Genomic DNA, 19,898 nt, shown 5'->3' on the forward strand with positions numbered 1-19,898 from the left:
TCATTTTCTCGATTTCTGATTTTAGAAAAGGCTGAAGAGGTGTGTGTGTTTGTGTTACGGTCGTGGCTAAGTAGTTTGGCTAAGAGAGCCGTGTGGGGTTGTCTTTTTTTTGAGTTGTTGTTGTCATTTTATGAAGTGAAAAATATATTTTTTAGCTAAACCGTCATCATCTTACAAAATCACGAAACATAATCTACTTCTTTTTTTTTTTTTTTTTGCTCTAATCTACTTAATTAGTACATTAACTTTTGTTATTTATAGTATGCCGACAGAAAAATGGTTTATTGTTCTCTGTAATGTACTCGAGTTTGTTTACAAACTTCATAACACACCTAGGCCTAGCTGCCATCACTTTGTAACAAGATGTTGAAAGATCACATAAGCTTTTAAGTTACTTTATAAAGAAGATAAATGTTTTTGTCGACTCTTGTAATTTCATCTTTTTAACCGCAAGATCAATGAAAATAAGAAAACGACAAAAGTGGTTGCAGCCATAATGATTTTCGGTTCGAATAAGGAGGATGAATGGGATGGTGGTACACGATGATGGTGTTGATGTCTAGCTAGCTATCACTCAAATTCACATAAACAGACGAAATTAAAGGCTTATTACCATCGTAAGTTATAGCGAAATTAAACCACAATGGATATATGTGTCCGCCGGAAAAAGAGAGCAACGTTACATAGATAGATAGATTGACATCGTATCCGGTTTTGCGTCAAGTGTTGAATGTTCGCATGTCTGTCCTGAATCGATTTTATTACAACCATTGTCCAACTTATCCTCACGACAGAAACAATTGAACAAAATCGAATCATATATGATACTATTAGTCTACTTAAACAGATCCGATTAAAGTATTAAACTCATCAACATCATCCTCTCAATTATTACAGAACACAACTATTGCTGACAGTCTGGCTAATAATGGATACAACAATATTCTTGCCAGCTTTGAGCATCACATCACATCACACTTATCAATTTCTAACCAAACTTCAAAAAACACAAGTGATGAAACCAAACCCTAAGAACTCATACGCTGGATTAATTAGAGTTTGGGAGAGATTTCATCTCTTAGTAAAACTCATCTTCTCGTAGTATTGAATGGAGAGAAGAGAAAGGGAGAGTTTGAGCTCATCCTTACCGACTCTAGCACGGGGACTAGGACTAGAGAGTGGCCATAGGTAACGGGAGTGGAGTCTTCTGAAACCACCGAGAGCCAAGACCACGAACCTCAGCTGGTTCTGGCCGCAGCCGATGTTAGCCCAGTGACGCGTACAGATCAGCTCCCAAAGCCGCTCGTCCTGTGCCGTCTTGTGCCAGATCTTACTCACGCAAGAAGACAAAGCCAAGGTCCTTGCGTCTACGTGCTTCAACACCTCGTACACTAGATTCTCGTCTAAATTCGAGAATCCGATTTCTGAGACTTGGCCTTCTTCCTCTGTTGTTATACTACTCTTCATCTTCTTGTCTTTCTCGTTCTGAGCATCATCGGTAGCAGAGCGCTTCATGTAGACTTTGATTAAGCAGATCGAAACTTGTTTGATTGGGTTTGAGAGGAGAGATGAAAAAAAAATAAAAGTATCGAATTGGAGAAGATGAGAGAGATTGGGTTTCTGAGATGCTCTTTGAGTATTTTCGAAGACGACAAAGAAGATTAAAAATTTGCTTTTAAATTCAAAATGGCGATTTTACCCCTCACAGCTGTTTTGGAGTGTTCGTAAATGTTTTTGTTCTTTCTCATCTAAAAATCTCATTTATCTATTGCATGTGCCAGAAGAGACCGGTTAGGGATGATTATGTGTCAATGATCAGATAAGCCAAACTGTGTAAAAATGAAGGGATGATCCATTTTCTAATCTTATTTGTTAATTTACCATCACGTATTTTTCAAATAAATGAATCCGTCGTTTCGGACTAAACAGAGTGAATCATTAGGGACCTTTCATTTTCCCACTTGAATTGTTCCTTTTTTATATTAAAAAGAGGTACTAAAAATCTTAGTTTGGAATTATCTTTTTTTTTTTTTTTTGGTGTTAGCAAGTAGCAACTTGTACTTTCCCTCTTTATATGATCAAATTAAGAATATATGGATTGCACGACGAGTCTAATTTTGACACAATCTACTATATATACACTGTCATATTTATGACAAATGGCTTGGAATTAATCAAGAATTCATTTGTTTAATGCTCTCTATCACTCAAACAAGAAAAATCCAATATAACTTTCAGATATGTGAAAACATATCATTTCCATCTTCACTGGATCATTTTTATTTCTCGAAGATGTTTGATGCAACTATCTCAAAATGTCTGCAGCTTCTCCGTATATCAAATTCCATCACGACACCATCCGATAACGTGAGTACCCCTCTAGGCTCCTATCTACTTATCAAAATTTCTATTAAAACTGACGAAACCATGGATTGATCTATACAAGTAAACTTGTATCTTGCAGAATGAGTTCGTTCGATGGTACTTGGAGCTATCCTTTACAGCTAGAGTGCTGATTTATATTACAGTTTTGGGTACGATATATATATAGATATATCTCCATAGTTATATATACTTGACAATTAAAAAAAGTTACATTATAACATATACTACTATTTCTATGTAGAGCTAATTTTTACATTTGTTATTGTTTAATTAGGGACTATAATGACAACTGTATTTTTGATATTGAAATTCCTGAGCGAATGTGACATGGAGGATGATGGCATGGAGAGTCTACCAGTGGTGGCAGGACAAGAAGAAGTCCCCATTTGTACGCCGTCGGAGGTTACGGGGAAAGGAGATGTAGAAAGTGCGTCGTTTAGTTCGTCGGACGATAATGTGGACTACTCGACATTGTGTGTCATATGTTTCGAGGAACGGAGAAACTGTTTCTTCGTACCCTGCGGTCACTCTGCCACTTGTCGCGGCTGTGCTCAGAAGATCTTGTCGGAAGAAAGTAAGGTGTGTCCGATTTGCCGGAGGGTAATACGCAAATCTAAGAGATTAGTGCTGAAAAAAGTTTGATTTACGCTGTTGCTTTTTCCTAATCACCATTTTGCAATCTCATGGTTCCAACTTCCAAGAAACGCCCTTTGCTTTGCGTTTTTATTATTATTATGTGTTGTTTTCAGTTTTCAACGACACAAGTGAAAGAAAGATTTGAGTCTTTGGTGTCACCACAAAGAGACTATAATTAATTCCCAATATCCCATACAAATGTCAAAGATGATTCTATGCCAATGTACACACTAGCCCATTTGGATTTTTTAGGTATAGATCGTATTTGGAAAACAGAAAACATTGTTTTTGAGGTACATATTATTTTGTTTTGAAAATATTTGTACAACTGTTATTCTTGCAAACAAGTATATCAACATTTAACATGCTAAGTAATAAGATAAACATTGAAATAAATCTAAAAATGAAGACTACTTCAAAAAATTAAATGGATGTGTAATATTCCCTCTGTCCCTAGATATATTATTATATTATATGTTTATATTTATTCAATATGTTAAGACCATTTGTATTATGTAGTCTTTATCTATTGGTTAAAATTTTTACAATGAATGTTAATTAATATATGTTATATAAAATATTAAAACATTTATGATTTTTTAAAATTTTGTGATTTTTAACTAAACTATCTTATAAATAGAACAAAGGTTATAACATTTTTTTTTTAAAACAAACATTTGAAGAAATTTTTTTTCTCAAATAATTAAATGACAAATAATATGATTTTTTAATCATATATTTAAATCAAATCATATGATTTTTTTTTCTATTATCCATATATATAGGTTAATTAATTAAGATATTCATGCAATTTGTCTGACTAAATATTCCCATAGATTTCCTCAAAAATTACAACTAACTGTGGTGGGAACCAATGGGGTTCTTGTTGACTCGACAAGTTGGTACAGAATGAGCCGGGTCGTGAGTCCCTACCGGTTCTTCCCCACACGCTTCACACGTGCAGAACTCGAAAAATATTGAAATATTAAAATATATATTATTACCGAAAAAGAATAATTCGCGACAAACCTTTTCATCTAAGAAGGAATAAGGAGACGAGGTTTCTCTCCCTTCTCTCTCTGAGCTGCCAACCATCGTTGCCGGAGATTTAGAGCTTGCTGTGAAGATTGTGACAAGAGTAATATACACATACGTGTATTAGAGAGGGGACAAGGAAAGAGATTTGGGAGATGCGAGTACGCATCGATTGTGTCGGAACGGCTAACTCGCTTGACCTAGGGTTTCGTCTTACTCGTGCTTCGTGGTTAGCTCTTTTGTTTCACTCTCTCGTTTTACATATGATTCAATAACTGTGAAATTCGCCTAGGGTTTATTACTGGTCTTCATTTATTTGGTCATTTGCTTTCGTATTTTATTTTATTTTTTAATTTTAGTTTAATTTTGATTGTTTGAATTGATCTTATGAACCTTTTTCAATGAATTGCCCTAATCTCATATAGTTGTTCCAACATGTCTTGAATTTTGCTAGTTTTTAATTCTGAAATTTTAGGGTTTTGATCCAGGACCTGGGATTTGACTGGCGGTATTTTGAAAATAGATGTACTCTTATAGTTTCTGAGATTGGGCGATTTACAATTTTTTTTTTTTTTTTTTTGCTGTCCTTTTAGTGTACTATTCAGGCCGTGAGGTATCCCGTAGTTGTCCTGCAAATTGTAGTTATTTGTTTTGGTACTATACTACCAGATGACAGATGTGAATTTATATTTCTTCCTTTTACCAAATGCGAGTTTTATGTTTTTACCTATATCTCTCGACAATGGAGTGTAGTTTATCTTTGTTTTGTCCTGATTCCTTGCATATTAGTTAGGACACGATTACGAAACATGTATGTATGTATTATCAAAGCAGGATGAAACTCAGTTTGTGAATAGTTTAATGGTGTCTTCTGTACTTGCCTCATTAGGCTAAGGTCATTTAAGTTTTGTCTTGTTATGTTTTTGCTTCTATCAGGACCTTGTCAAATGGGAGAGAGAACCTTATTGCCTCGTAACGGTGTTGTATATATTCGGAGTTGTCATAAGTAAAGCAGTTATGACGCTTGAGGATTTCTTTACCCTAACAGAAATAAAAGATGGACTCACGGTCACTTCTCGTGTTGAAGAGCTCGTGTCTGTCATGCAGAGTAGTAAAGATTCAGTTTTGAAGAATAATAATGGCGATGTTTCTAGACAGTGGACAGCTGTTGGAAGCGCAATTGCGGCTACAAAGAACAGAGAATGTCTTGATGTTTTTGTAAATTTAGATGGGCTCCTTTACTTTAGTGGCTGGCTAGCTGAAGCTCAGATGTTGGCTAAGGATTCAGTTGACGGATCTATAGAGGAGTCAATTCTTGCTTTGTTAGAAGCTATTGAAAATCTAGGTGTAGACAGTTCCAAGTTAGTTTCTTCTGGGATATGGGTTGCTGTCAAGAAGCTTGTTGACCATGGTAGTTCTCGGGTTCAAGATAAGGCGAGAAATTTCTTTGGTAGCTTGAAGGATAAAGATGTTAATGACCACTCTGAACGTGACATTGAAAGCTGTAACAAAATCCATGAAGATGAGATGAGAGTTGTAGCAGCCAGCACGCAGAGCAGTGGGCAAAAATCTGCTGTTACTCTTTGTTCTACGCAAAGCAATAATGAAAAACATTGTCCTGAAATAGCTGATGAAGCCTTGCTGTCAGGGAGCTCAGCAGAAAACAACCCAGGTCATGATAAGGGTTTGGAACTACAGAACGAAAAGGAAAGGTTCGACTCTAATGTGACTGAAACTTTCAACANTCCTATGTCGGCTTCACATTCTCTCTCATCTTCTGGAATGCCTGCAGCAGCACCGTTGCAATTGGAAAGATCTCTTAGCGGGANGTGAGGGAGACAAGTGGTCCAACAATTTTTGGTACTATGCCTACTGGTTCGAGTAGCCTTCCTTATTCAGAGCGTGATAGTGTTGAAGGCCTATCAAATGCTCCACTGGGTGATGAGATTTCCAAGGAAAAGCAGGTTGCAAACTATGTACATTTGCTTGATAATTTGGGTGAAGCAGTAGCAGGGACATCTAGTTCAGCAGGACATCTAGCTTTGTCGTCTGATTCTATTATTGCCAGTATGGAGTTGGGGAAAAATAGTCTTTTGCAGAGTAGTCTTGATTCAAATGAGGTGAGCAGGAATGCGTCAGAGACGATTTGTGGGTCGCACGATGTGAGTGTAGCCCATAATAGCAAACAGGTGCCTTCATTGACTGATAATATAATGGGTAATCAGGATTCAGACAATTCATCAAGATTATCAGGTGGCCATGGTAGAAGTAGAAAAGTTGAGAGTGACAATTTAACCAATCATGCTGACAATGAAGGAAGAAATGATGATAAGGGCGATTCTGACAGAAAGAGGAGAGTAAAACGGAGAAAAAAACGCAACTCTTCTAGATCAATGACCATATCCCAGCGCCTTGGAGCAATTGACAAAACAACTACTGATATTGATCTTGGTATTTTGGATGCCTTGGAGGTCGCTACCAAAGTCGCACAGGAAGTCGCAAGAGAAGTGGACTCTGGAGAACCTTCTCACAGTTCTTCAGAAGAAGTATCTGATGAAAGTGGGCAGTCTGGTTCGCAAGACTCCCGGGATGATGATGTACATACAGGTTCTCCATCTAAGGGATTATCAGTGGGTGAAAACCATTCCTCTGAGGAGCCTCGTGTTGGAGATGACGATGTAATGGATGAGAAGAATGACATACCTGAAAGTGGGATGATGAACAGTGATGATGTTGAAGAAAACCGCCTAGCAGCAGCGGCTAAATCTGAGGTAGGCAGAGAGAAAAGCCCATGTGGCTTTGATCTTAATCAAGATATTTGTCCTGATGAAACAGATGTCATTATGTCCTCCATATCTACCACCGCTACTCCTATGTCGGCTTCACATTCTCTCTCATCTTCTGGAATGCCTGCAGCAGCACCGTTGCAATTGGAAAGATCTCTTAGCGGGAAAGGATCAGCTGCTACTAGTGTATTTCACCCAGCGTTACCTCATAAAGAAGTTCCTAGTGGGGATTTAAGAGAAAAGCAGATGATTTGCCGTGGTATCGATCTGAATGTGGCTGAGTTAGGTGATGATCAAGTTGAAGATCTAGCTCCCTGGAAACAGTTTCCTTTCTCTTCATTAAACTCTAGGGGTGGAGAGTCTTCACATGAAGCTAATCTTCGGGGATCAAGCAGGCTCAACCTGGATTTGAATTCTATGAACGAGGACGATGACATGCCTCCACCATCTGAGTCGAAGATGGAAACAAGATTGTTTCTAAGTCACAATGGTCAGCAAAGTGCATCACCTGTCTCCTCATCGTCAGTTGCTCAGCAACCAGGCAAGGAAGTTAACTTTGATTTGAATGACAGGCCACAGTTTTTCAGCGATTCACGTGATCAGGGTCCATACCATGGGCGTAACCCATGGAATACAGCACCCTATGGAGGACACAAATTGGAAGAACCGGGTATATCTATCTTGGGTACGAAAGTAGATGTTGACAGAAAAGACTCAGTATCCCAGATGGCTTCGTTCTTGTCCAATGGTAAGTNGCCTCGTGTTGGAGATGACGATGTAATGGATGAGAAGAATGACATACCTGAAAGTGGGATGATGAACAGTGATGATGTTGAAGAAAACCGCCTAGCAGCAGCGGCTAAGTCTGAGGTAGGCAGAGAGAAAAGCCCATGTGGCTTTGATCTTAATCAAGATATTTGTCCTGATGAAACAGATGTCATTATGTCCTCCATATCTACCACCGCTACTCCTATGTCGGCTTCACATTCTCTCTCATCTTCTGGAATGCCTGCAGCAGCACCGTTGCAATTGGAAAGATCTCTTAGCGGGAAAGGATCAGCTGCTACTAGTGTATTTCACCCAGCGTTACCTCATAAAGAAGTTCCTAGTGGGGATTTAAGAGAAAAGCAGATGATTTGCCGTGGTATCGATCTGAATGTGGCTGAGTTAGGTGATGATCAAGTTGAAGATCTAGCTCCCTGGAAACAGTTTCCTTTCTCTTCATTAAACTCTAGGGGTGGAGAGTCTTCACATGAAGCTAATCTTCGGGGATCAAGCAGGCTCAACCTGGATTTGAATTCTATGAACGAGGACGATGACATGCCTCCACCATCTGAGTCGAAGATGGAAACAAGATTGTTTCTAAGTCACAATGGTCAGCAAAGTGCATCACCTGTCTCCTCATCGTCAGTTGCTCAGCAACCAGGCAAGGAAGTTAACTTTGATTTGAATGACAGGCCACAGTTTTTCAGCGATTCACGTGATCAGGGTCCATACCATGGGCGTAACCCATGGAATACAGCACCCTATGGAGGACACAAATTGGAAGAACCGGGTATATCTATCTTGGGTACGAAAGTAGATGTTGACAGAAAAGACTCAGTATCCCAGATGGCTTCGTTCTTGTCCAATGGTAAGTCCATCGAGCCCACAGGAGGATTGTACATGGGAAGAACGGGAAACTCATTGGGTTTATCCCCTGGTGTCTCCTTTTCTCCATCCTCTGTTTATGGCTACAACGGATTGAGTGGTCCTCCTGGTTTGTCAATGTCATCNTATTTGTCCTGATGAAACAGATGTCATTATGTCCTCCATATCTACCACCGCTACTCCTATGTCGGCTTCACATTCTCTCTCATCTTCTGGAATGCCTGCAGCAGCACCGTTGCAATTGGAAAGATCTCTTAGCGGGAAAGGATCAGCTGCTACTAGTGTATTTCACCCAGCGTTACCTCATAAAGAAGTTCCTAGTGGGGATTTAAGAGAAAAGCAGATGATTTGCCGTGGTATCGATCTGAATGTGGCTGAGTTAGGTGATGATCAAGTTGAAGGTCTAACTCCCTGGAATCAGTTTCCTTTCTCTTCATTAAACTCTAGGTGTGGAGAGTCTTCACATGAAGCTAATCTCCGGGGATCAAGCAGGTTCAACCTGGATTTGAATAGTATGAACGAGGACGATGATATGCCTCCACCATCTGAGTCGAAGATGGAAACAAGATTGTTTCTAAGTCACAATGGTCAGCAAAGTGCATCACCTGTCTCCTCATCGTCAGTTGCTCAGCAATCAGGCAAGGAAGTTAACTTTGATTTGAATGACAGGCCACAGTTTTTCAGCGATTCACGTGATCAGGGTCCATACCATGGGCGTAACCCATGGAATACAGCTCCCTATGGAGGACACAAGTTGGAAGAACCGGGTATTTCTATCTTAGGTACAAAAGTAGATGTTGAGAGAAAAGACTCAGTATCCCAGATGGCTTCGTTCTTGTCCAATGGTAAGTCCATCGAGCCCACAGGAGGATTATACATGGGAAGAACGGGAAACTCTTTGGGTTTAGCCCCTGGTGTCTCCTTTTCTCCATCCCCTATATATGGCTACAACGGATTGAGTGGTCCTCCTGGTTTGTCAATGTCATCATCGCCCATGTACGTTCCTGGAACTGCTATTCCATACATGGTGGACTCAAGAGGTACGCCAGTGATGATGCCGCAAATAATGGGATCGACCCCATATGTGCAGCCACCATTCCCTCAACAACACATGTTCATGAGCTTGGCAGGTGGATCACCTAGTATGAATGGGTCAGTGCGGCCAAACTTTGATCAGAGCTCTGGGTTTGGGCTTGAGATAGGTAACAGAGAGTCGTTGAGCTTGAGGCAGTTTCTATCCCCGTCACAAACCGGGGCTATGGGAGAGCACTCAGGAGCAAATGTAGAGCCCTCGTCGAGTTCATCTATTAGCATTGGTGGGAAGCGAAAAGAGCCAGAGACACGTTGGGAGTTCCCTCCATGGAGGTGAGTGGTTGAATTTACACAAATGGTGGAGATAGGTTGATGGATTGATTGATTGGTGAAAGGATGACAAGTGTTAAGGTAACTTATAAGTTGTCTCGCTGAACTTTTCTCTTTTTCTTTTTCCCTTCAGTTTTCCCTTTTTTCAGGTTTTTTATTTTATTTTATTTCATAACATATAGGAGGATTAGTTCAAACATTGGTATATGTCAAGCTTCTTTTTAACCTTGTTGGGTTTTTCTCCATAAATAAATATATAGTTATAAGATACAGCAACGCTTCTAGTGGTTTGATTAATTGGTTTTCTCTTTTATCAAGTGTTCTTTTCTTTGTTCCTTTCGTTGCGATGTTATTCTCTAATTTCTGGGACACACAAAAAATAGCAGGAATAATCTGTAAATCCAAAAGTCTAAAATCCCTAAGCCAACCTAGGAATGGTGGTTCCTATAAAGAAGGTTCGACAAACTGGTTTATTAGAAGTTAGAACCAACGGCACATAAGGTTGATAAAGGAACCAAAAAAAAGAAGGGAAAGAAGAAATAATCTTATATAATGTAGACTACCATTCTAAACTTGCTTTGAGGAAGTGTCACATGTCACTTGTACAATTGTTTTTTGTTTTTGTCAACTGTATTTATATTATAGTGATGTATAAAGGTTACAATTAGACTTAAGAAAGTCATCACCAAGGCCAAAAGGACTAATAAAGTCATTAAACCATCTAACACCCTACCCATCTAAGACACTTACGGATTCACCGCGATCTTTACAAAAGAATGACTCCATCAAGGAGTACATAGAAACACAAAAAAACCGTCAGAGGATCCTACTCTCTTATCGTTGAATAATCTCGTTAGCCAAAAAGGAAACCCATCGACCATATAGGACTGATTTTGACTATTTTCGGAGACACTACAAGCAATGAGAAAGCTCCTCTATTTGAAGCCCCAACTTTCAAAATAAAATTCCATTCAACTATCCCATTCAGAAACTGACAGCAACCGAGAAGAATGAAATCGAAAAGATGGCCACGCCTTAGGCCTATTAACCGCTCCCACCAAAGCAAAATCCTCCACAGCAAAAGTAATTTTTCCCAATTTGTGACTGATCATACTCTCTACACCCCATACTGCACGGATTAAACTCGCCTTTTGCTTGGATTTTATATTGGAGAAAGCTCTCCTACTATGCAACAACGTCCCTCCATTGACATCTCTCACCACCCATGACGCACCGGCTAAATTCCTCCTTTTGGACCATGAGACTCCAATATTACACTTTAACCAATGTTGAGGAAGAGGACACCCTTGATTATTTAACAAAGTAATTTTTCAATTTAATAAAGTAGTATATGTAATAAAAAGGAAGAAAATAATCTAGTTAGCAAGAAAAGTAAAAGAGCGAACCTCCGAAACAAAAACTCAAAAAAGAACTAAGTATGAAATATGCTAAAACATCTCCAAATAAAACGGGTACTGGACAAACCTAAGTCTTGACTCTTGAAACATGAAAGTTAAATTTAAAAGCAAAACTGTCAAATGGGACAAAGAGAGAGAGAAGGTGTTGTCACGGTCCTTGGAGGTTGACTTGTTTTTTTTGATTTTTTCCTCCCTAAATTGATTTCATATCATATTATTAGTAATACCAAATAGTTTGTTTTGCGAAAGATGTTTTGCAGAATATTTTTAAAAAGTATCAAATATGCTAAAACATCTCTATAATAAGAGAAATAAAGAGTTGCAGCATGTGTAGAGAATATAAGAATTAAGAATGGAGCTATTTATCATTTGATGTTTCCACACGAGGCATGCTTGCGAGAGGAAGTTAAAGAAAATATTTTGCTAGTTCGACACTAAGAGATTAAATTCCAAAAGATGAGTGAAATCATGAAACAAAATTATGTGAGTTGTTTGGTCTTCTGAGCATTTTTTTTAGTAAAAATGATGGGTGATTTAAATTTCTTTGTTATGTTAGTTTTTTTTTCTTCTTCTTATAGCCAAATAATTTTTATGAAATATAATTGTCATACATGTTTTACTCATATCATTTTTTGTTTACATCAACTCATATATCATCTTAAGTCACAACATGTTAAATATTGGTTTATCTATATTACAAAATACTAAATGGTAAAAAAAAAAGGTTTTCTTAAAAAAAGGGGGTTTTAAGGCATTATAATTTTCACATTTATTTTTCCTATTATCTTTTTGTTTTTGTTTTTGTTTTTTTTTTTGACAACAAGAGAAGAAGATTGGCTCAAACAAGCCGATACGAAGGAACATTGTTTACATAGTTAACTAAATGTAGAACTGTGCATACTCGTCGCACAAGATTATCCACTTTACCATTCTGAGATCGAGGGACGTAAACCAATGAGAAAGAAACAAACTCCTCTTTGTATGCCATGTATGTCCTCCAAATAAGAGGTAAAAGCTGGTTACTCAGAAGGCGAAAACACTATCTTCACTAAATTGGAGCAGTCAGTAAAAAAGACGAAAAATTAGTTATCCACTCCAATCATATAACGCATAGTCCAGATAACGGTTTCAATCTAGGCAGCTCCCATAATAGGGACATCACTCCAGCGAAGGTCGGCAGTTATTTTCTTATTATAATAACTTTTTAAAAAAATATATATATTTGTTCCATTCATATAAAAATGATCTCAAAATAAAAGAAGACTACTTTGATTATTCAAGTCGTCCGTCCACGCTACAACCCGGAATCCACGTCGCTCCACGTCAAGTTAAAACGCTTGCTCCAATACAAAACTACCACGTGGCCATCTCAAAATAATAGCCGTTAGATCTGCCACGTTGTTAAATCATGACGAAGCTCACCACTCACGAGAAACCAAAGTGCACGCAGTTAAACAAGACACACATCTACTGAATCATTTCCTATATACGGATCTCTCTCGAGCTGAATCATCATCACTGAGTAACCCGAAAGCAAAGGACTGAGCAGAGAACGGAGGAAGCTCTACGATCTACTCTAACAATGAGGAAGAGGACGCTCGTGTCCGTTTTGTTCCTTTTCTCGCTTCTTTTTCTTCTTCCAGATCAAGGTAAACGATCTTACGCATTAACGCTTTCGATGTAGATTTGCTTGATTTGAGTATAGAGATAAGTTTTTTGCTTGTGGGATCTCTATTGCTAATGGTGATGAGGTTTCTATGGTATGTATGATAGGAAGAAAGCTACACGCGAATGCGGAAGATAGTTCAGATGAGGTTACAGATCCACCAAAGGTGGAGGAAAAAATTGGTGGTCACGGCGGTTTATCGACGGATTCCGATGTAGTTCATAGGTTAGTGTTCTGTTAGTTTTTTTACGGTATGAAGTTTCGTTTTCAATTTGCTTGAATAAATCTCGCGTAATTCGAATTCGTTTTGATTTGATTAGAGAGTCTGAGTCCATGTCAAAGAAGACGCTTCGCAGTAGCGCGGAGAAATTTGAGTTCCAGGCTGAGGTTTCTAGGCTTATGGACATTATTATCAACTCTCTATACAGTAACAAGGATATTTTCTTGAGAGAGTTGATCTCCAATGCTTCTGATGTAAGCTTGCTTGCGTCTACATGGTTTTTTGTGCTTTTTTTTTTTTGGATAGGTCGTTATATAAGAGGGGAACTAATAAGTGTCTGTGACTGTGATGGTAATTTTTTTTTTCAGGCTCTGGACAAAATTAGGTTCCTTGCACTCACTGACAAAGACGTTTTGGGTGAAGGTGACACTGCTAAGCTTGAGATCCAGGTTAGCTACAACTTTATTTGTTTGTTTTCAGCTTCTTATGGTATGAAGAATTTGATTTGTGCATTGAACTTTGAGAATATTGGAAATTAATAATTTCCTCTGTTATCGTTTGGTTAAGTTGTGTTTAGTGCAAGCTCTTTTTGTCTCTTTTTAAGATCTATAAGTATGCAATGATATGCAGATTAAGCTAGACAAAGCCAAGAAGATTCTTTCTATTCGGGACCGGGGTATTGGTATGACCAAGGAAGACTTAATCAAGAACCTTGGTACCATAGCAAAATCTGGAACATCAGGTATGTTGCTTATGTGGTGATACGTTGTACTGCATAATAGTTCGGATCGATCAAATTCTATGTATTCAAGATCTTGCCTTTTTGCAGCTTTTGTTGAGAAAATGCAATCAAGCGGGGATTTGAACCTTATTGGACAATTTGGAGTTGGATTCTACTCTGCTTATCTTGTTGCTGACTACATTGAAGTTATTAGCAAGCACAATGATGACAACCAGTAAGTTTATTTTGAAGAGGGTTCTGTTGGGAAATATACTTGTATGAATTTAAATACATGTGAAAAGCTTTTCTGATAACTTCTTTTCCATTTTCAGGTATGTATGGGAATCAAAGGCTGACGGTAAATTTGCTGTCTCTGAGGATACATGGAATGAACCTCTTGGACGTGGAACCGAAATTAGATTACATCTTAGGGATGAAGCTGGCGAGTACCTAGAAGAAAGTAAACTTAAGGTGAGTAATATTTTGATAAGAAAGTAATTTCTCTTTTGTTACAATTTACAAACCAAAGTTACCCTATGTTCAACATAATTATGATTACGGGTGGACTGCTTATCACTGTTTATTGTGTCGTTGTGGTTGCTTATATGATCATTGTTGTCTACTACAGGATTTGGTGAAGAGATATTCGGAATTCATCAACTTCCCTATCTCCCTCTGGGCTAGCAAAGAGGTTGAAACCGAGGTCCCAGTTGAGGAAGATGAATCAAATGATGAGGAAACTGGTGAGTAATAATGAAACATCACATTATAATTTTTTTCTGCTGCAGTGTCCTTTTTTCTTTCCATTTAGGCGGCCCTGATTTTTGTTAATGGTACTTTACTTCAGAAACAACCTCTACCGAGGAAGAAAAGGAAGAAGATGCTGAGGATGAAGACGGTGAGAAAAAGCAGAAAACAAAGAAGGCTAAAGAAACAGTTTATGAATGGGAGCTTCTGAATGATGTTAAGGCTATATGGCTGAGAAGTCCAAAGGAAGTGACGGAGGAAGAGTACACTAAATTCTACCACTCTCTCTCAAAGGTGAGAATCAAGCGTGAAAAAATTATACTTGTTACAGACTAGGTGTAAAATTTTCATGTGGATTTTCCTGACCCCAGTTGCTATACAGGATTTTACTGACGAGAAGCCAATGGCTTGGAGTCACTTTAATGCTGAAGGTGATGTTGAATTCAAGGCTGTGTTGTATGTTCCTCCTAAAGCTCCCCATGATCTGTACGAGAGCTACTACAACAGCAACAAGGCAAATTTGAAGCTCTATGTCAGGAGGGTCTTCATCTCTGATGAATTTGATGAGCTTTTGCCTAAATATTTGAGTTTCTTGAAGGTAATTGGAAGGCAAATTAAGGGGTTCCTTCAATGCAAATTCAGGGGCTAAATTGCTAATGTGAGTTATTTCTGCAGGGTCTCGTTGACTCTGACACATTACCTCTAAATGTATCACGAGAAATGCTTCAACAACACAGCAGCTTAAAGACAATTAAGAAGAAGCTTATCCGAAAGGCACTTGATATGATCCGCAAGCTTGCTAAAGAAGACCCTGATGAGATCCATGATGATGACAAAAAAGGTATTCCATAAAACAATCTTCTTGGACTTTGACTGTTCCACATCTTTTTATTACGTGATAGTTTCATATTTCTGAAATATGGTCTAAACTTATTGAATTGTTGGTACACAGATGTGGAGAAGTCTGGTGAGAACGATGAGAAGAAGGGTCAATACACAAAATTCTGGAATGAGTTTGGCAAGTCGATTAAACTTGGCATCATTGAGGATGCTGGTAACAGAAACCGCTTGGCAAAACTTCTTCGTTTTGAGACGTATGTTCTGTTATTTTTTATACAAATCTGCCTAGTTAATTGCACCAGCAGGCTAACGATTTATAGTTTGCTGTTTTCAGAACTAAGTCCGATGGAAAATTGACTTCCCTGGATCAGTACATTAAGAGAATGAAAAATGGGCAAAAGGACGTCTTCTACATTACCGGAAGCAGCAAGGAACAACTCGAGAAATCTCCATTCCTGGAGAGGCTCATCAAGAAGGGCTATGAGGTTTGCATCAAATACGATTTAAATTCTTCTATTGTAGATCGCCAACTCGTGAGACACGTTCTTATATTTGTGTTTTCAGGTCATCTTCTTCACGGACCCAGTTGATGAATACTTGATGCAATACCTGATGGATTACGAAGACAAAAAGTTCCAGAATGTGTCAAAAGAAGGACTGAAGGTTGGGAAAGATTCAAAAGCCAAGGAGCTCAAAGAAGCATTCAAGGAGCTAACCAAGTGGTGGAAAGGAAATCTCGCAAGCGAGAACGTAGACGATGTCAAAATCAGTAACCGTTTGGCTGACACGCCCTGTGTTGTCGTAACATCCAAGTTTGGATGGAGTGCAAACATGGAGAGGATTATGCAGTCCCAAACTCTCTCAGATGCTAATAAGCAAGCTTACATGCGTGGAAAGAGAGTCCTCGAGATCAACCCAAGACACCCTATCATCAAAGAGCTCAAGGATAGAGTTGCAAGCGACCCAGAGGTAAACAAACAAGATCCATCAATTCTATTTTACATTGTTTCTATTTTATAATCAGATGAGAGATTGATAAAAAAAAAAATCCAACAATGAATCATCTTAGGATGAGAGCGTGAAAGAAACAGCACAGCTCATGTACCAGACGGCGTTGATCGAGAGTGGATTCATACTCAACGACCCAAAAGACTTTGCAGCCCGTATTTACAACTCAGTCAAGAGCGGTCTGAACATCAGCCCTGATGCAGTAGCCGACGAGGAAGTCGAGGCAGCAGAGGAACCAGAGACCAGTGAGGCTACTGAGACGAAATCAGATGACTTGGCTGGTGGTCTAAACATTGAAGCCGAACCTGTTGAGCAACAAGAAGAGAACACCAAGGACGAACTGTAGATTTCACTTGTGATGTTTCTCTTTTGTGTTTACTCTGCTCTCTTAATTTAAAGCAGAACATCGTTTTACTCAAATCACAAGATTAGTTTTTGTTAAGCAGTTTTTGATGGATTATATGTAAACGCACTACCTTCATTCTGGAGAGATCAACGATAAGTTATATCTTTCAAGATAAATATGATCCTGCAGTCCGTGTTTATACGAGTGTTTCTTATTTTCAAACAACATGACTTTAGCCATATAAATATATACACTCGGCTCTCTTGGCTAAATTAGCCACCTAGAGAGTGCATATATTACTCGAGTGTTATTTTCCACAAAATTTATTTTAGAAAACTTATGACTTTTGAAAAAATTTCAAACAGATAATCTGTAAAGCTACAAATTTTATATGGAAAAAGACTTTAATCAATATATTAGTGATAAATTTGCTTTTCAACATATTGTTTTATCTTGTATCACTTTAAAATCATAAAAGAAAATGGTCAAAATACTTTTGTGAGATCACAAAAATCTTGAGCTTGACCCTTAAGAGAAGGTATATATAGAGGTGCTGATGACATCGTAAATGCTCTTTAAACTCTATCTCTTAGTCTTTATTTTTTTCTCTCTTCATCTCTTTCGTTTTGTGAATATTCCAAACTTGATTTCTCCACCAATATATCTTTTTTTTTTCTTTTGAAAAGAGAAAGAGAAAAAAAAATAGTGATGATCATAACAGTTCTTCATTCTCCTGTCTCATTCTATTACATCATCCTTAGCTTCCTCTTCTTCCATGGTACGCAATATTCATATCTATTACAATTTCATACATGTACGAATATTTCCATTGAGAAATGTTATTATTGACATATAATTAAAGCATTGCATTTGGTAGGAAGTGATGGTGCTACTATTACTATCGTAAATCGATGTAGCTTCACTGTCTGGCCGGGAATTTTGTCCAACGCCGGAAGTGGCGACATAGGCACCACCGGTTTTGAGCTAGCCTCCGGTGGTTCACGTTCCTTCCAAGCTCCAGCTAGCTGGTCAGGTCGGTTTTGGGCACGAACTGGTTGCAACTTCGACTCGGATACAGGCCAAGGCACGTGCTTAACCGGAGACTGCGGCTCTAACCAGGTAGAGTGTAACGGCGCGGGAGCCAAACCTCCCGCAACACTCGCCGAGTTCACAATCGGGTCAGGTCCAGTAGACCCTGCCCGTAAACAAGACTTCTACGACGTGAGCCTTGTGGACGGTTACAACGTTCCCATGTTAGTGGAAGCAAATGGCGGGTCAGAAGGTACTTGCTTAACAACGGGTTGCGTAACGGATCTAAACCAAAAATGTCCAACGGAGCTCCGGTTCGGATCCGGGTCAGCATGCAAGAGCGCGTGCGAAGCTTTTGGTAGTCCAGAGTATTGTTGTAGTGGCGCGTACGCATCACCAACCGAGTGTAAACCATCCATGTACTCAGAGATATTCAAATCGGCGTGTCCAAGATCTTACAGCTACGCGTTCGACGACGCTACAAGTACGTTCACATGTACTGATGCTGACTATACCATCACTCTTTGCCCTTCCTTGCCTAGGTAGGTTAACTATATTTTTATGTTTTTGTTTTCGTTTATTTTTTTCCCACTTGCTTTTTTTTTGGTCATGCACACACGACGAGCTTAGCTAGCAAAGTAATGTGATTGGCTTGAGCCAGGCTAAAAAAAAAGAAGTTGATTCTTTCTTTTTTTACACGTAATAAAGGAGTATATAATAGTCATCCCATCAACGAAAAGGAAAACAAAAAGGTTGTTATAACACGTACAATAATAGGCCTACCATTATGTACAACAAAGAAAATATTGTATAGTTTAGTCCTGTATTTTATCGAAGAATCAAAGAAACTATTAATTATTCTGATTAAAGTTTGAATGTGTTGTTTACAGCCAAAAGTCAGCAGCGAATGGGTGGAGAGAGGGCGGTGGATTGGGAGAAAGCTCACCGTCGCCATTATCGACGTGGTTGTCCGATGTTTTCACCTCTGATTCCTCAAATGTTCTTCAGTCTTCCCAATGTTTACTCATCTTTACTATTTTTTTTCTTCTTCTTCTTTTTCGGAAATTTTGAAAATTAATTTCTCACTTACGGGTGCATATTCTATATCCTATTACATTTATATGTTTTGTGATTATAAAATTTAGTTTAACCAAATTTATTTCGGTTAATTATAGCCTAAATTCCATGCAAAACCGTAGCAAATGCAAAGAATACGAGATGACACTTTAAGGTAGACGTGTGATAATAAGTCGCACATTAGCAACCAACATCATAAAATACTACGAAGTGAAAAGGACTCGTGTATTTATAGGTATATAGTATTAGTTTTCTGTTTTTGCTTTGATGATGGATGATGTGTCCGATAAGAATTTACATCGATGGAGAGATGACGAGAAATGCAAAAACTTGAAATGTAAAAAAAAGGGAGAAAACTAAAAAGAACAAAAGGAGGACAAAAAGATAACAGAAACAAAGGAGGGAAAAAATAAAAGAGATCATGATAAGGCAAAAAAATGAAACATATATGGAGACTTTCCTAAAGGATGAAGTAAGACGTAGGAAAAAGTAGACAGAGTTATCAGATGATTATGATATGAGATCAGCTAAAGATCTATCGGATTCATCTTCTTGATGATTATGTTGTCTTTATACTCTGATGTTTGCACTTAGTCCTACATACTTAGAGCTAGACAATTGTCTTTAATGGGTCCGGTCTTGTGAGAAATATCAGATGAAAGAGACTTTGATATTAAGTAAAGTAGGCTAAATCCTTGTGTTTCACACACATGTATGGAAGGAATTAAATTCCACCTGAACTTAGGCAAATTAACGTTTGTTGTGTATTGGAGACGGTACGTAAAGTCCTACTCAAAAGAAACTGATGCTACTCAAAATATATGTATTTGTTGACATAACGACGACTCTTGCACCAACCACCAACCTAAAAGTTTTGGTCATTTATCGAATAGTTTGTTTTTAGAAAATTTAGAGTATATTACTTGTTTGGACCTAAGCATATTGTGAGAGCCCCTTCATTATTTATTCATC

The 19,898-nt window shown here is 38.3% G+C and overlaps 6 protein-coding genes across 7 annotated transcripts; 5 read left to right on the forward strand and 1 right to left on the reverse strand.

Moving 5' to 3' along the window:
• Nucleotides 801–1,804, reverse strand: LOC104717863 (F-box protein GID2-like). Its single transcript, XM_010435499.2, has one exon. The coding sequence runs from the start codon at nucleotides 1,513–1,515 to the stop codon at nucleotides 1,072–1,074; it is 444 nt and encodes a 147-aa protein (XP_010433801.1). The 5' UTR covers nucleotides 1,516–1,804; the 3' UTR covers nucleotides 801–1,071.
• LOC104717864 (E3 ubiquitin-protein ligase SP1-like) lies at nucleotides 2,293–3,027 on the forward strand. Its single transcript, XM_010435500.1, has 3 exons — nucleotides 2,293–2,367; nucleotides 2,465–2,534; nucleotides 2,660–3,027. Exons 1-3 carry the CDS (start codon nucleotides 2,293–2,295, stop codon nucleotides 3,025–3,027), a joined length of 513 nt encoding a protein of 170 aa, XP_010433802.1.
• Nucleotides 4,042–5,889, forward strand: LOC104720147. Its single transcript, XM_010438105.1, has 2 exons — nucleotides 4,042–4,285; nucleotides 4,993–5,889. Exon 2 carries the CDS (start codon nucleotides 5,074–5,076, stop codon nucleotides 5,887–5,889), a length of 816 nt encoding a protein of 271 aa, XP_010436407.1. The 5' UTR covers nucleotides 4,042–4,285; nucleotides 4,993–5,073.
• Nucleotides 5,892–10,189, forward strand: LOC104720149. Its single transcript, XM_010438106.2, has 2 exons — nucleotides 5,892–6,891; nucleotides 8,639–10,189. Exons 1-2 carry the CDS (start codon nucleotides 5,922–5,924, stop codon nucleotides 9,859–9,861), a joined length of 2,193 nt encoding a protein of 730 aa, XP_010436408.1. The 5' UTR covers nucleotides 5,892–5,921; the 3' UTR covers nucleotides 9,862–10,189.
• Nucleotides 12,764–16,996, forward strand: LOC109124509 (endoplasmin homolog). The gene is made up of 15 exons (XM_010435501.2): nucleotides 12,764–12,921; nucleotides 13,046–13,163; nucleotides 13,259–13,412; nucleotides 13,527–13,607; nucleotides 13,789–13,900; nucleotides 13,988–14,114; nucleotides 14,212–14,350; nucleotides 14,508–14,622; nucleotides 14,727–14,920; nucleotides 15,009–15,224; nucleotides 15,302–15,467; nucleotides 15,579–15,720; nucleotides 15,801–15,951; nucleotides 16,031–16,435; nucleotides 16,536–16,996. Exons 1-15 carry the CDS (start codon nucleotides 12,855–12,857, stop codon nucleotides 16,818–16,820), a joined length of 2,472 nt encoding a protein of 823 aa, XP_010433803.1. The 5' UTR covers nucleotides 12,764–12,854; the 3' UTR covers nucleotides 16,821–16,996.
• LOC104717866 (thaumatin-like protein 1b) lies at nucleotides 17,393–18,936 on the forward strand. Of its 2 annotated transcripts, none has more exons than XM_010435502.2 (3): nucleotides 17,393–17,598; nucleotides 17,683–18,391; nucleotides 18,740–18,936. In XM_010435502.2, the coding sequence occupies exons 1-3, from the start codon at nucleotides 17,529–17,531 to the stop codon at nucleotides 18,918–18,920; spliced, it is 960 nt and encodes a 319-aa protein (XP_010433804.1). In that variant the 5' UTR covers nucleotides 17,393–17,528; the 3' UTR covers nucleotides 18,921–18,936. The 2 variants fall into 2 exon arrangements, with proteins under 2 accessions (XP_010433804.1, XP_019086735.1); XM_019231190.1 differs by having other exon boundaries at nucleotides 17,395–17,598; nucleotides 17,698–18,391.

Source organism: Camelina sativa, chromosome 10 (genome assembly GCF_000633955.1).
Source record: "Camelina sativa cultivar DH55 chromosome 10, Cs, whole genome shotgun sequence".
Lineage (NCBI taxonomy): Eukaryota > Viridiplantae > Streptophyta > Magnoliopsida > Brassicales > Brassicaceae > Camelina > Camelina sativa.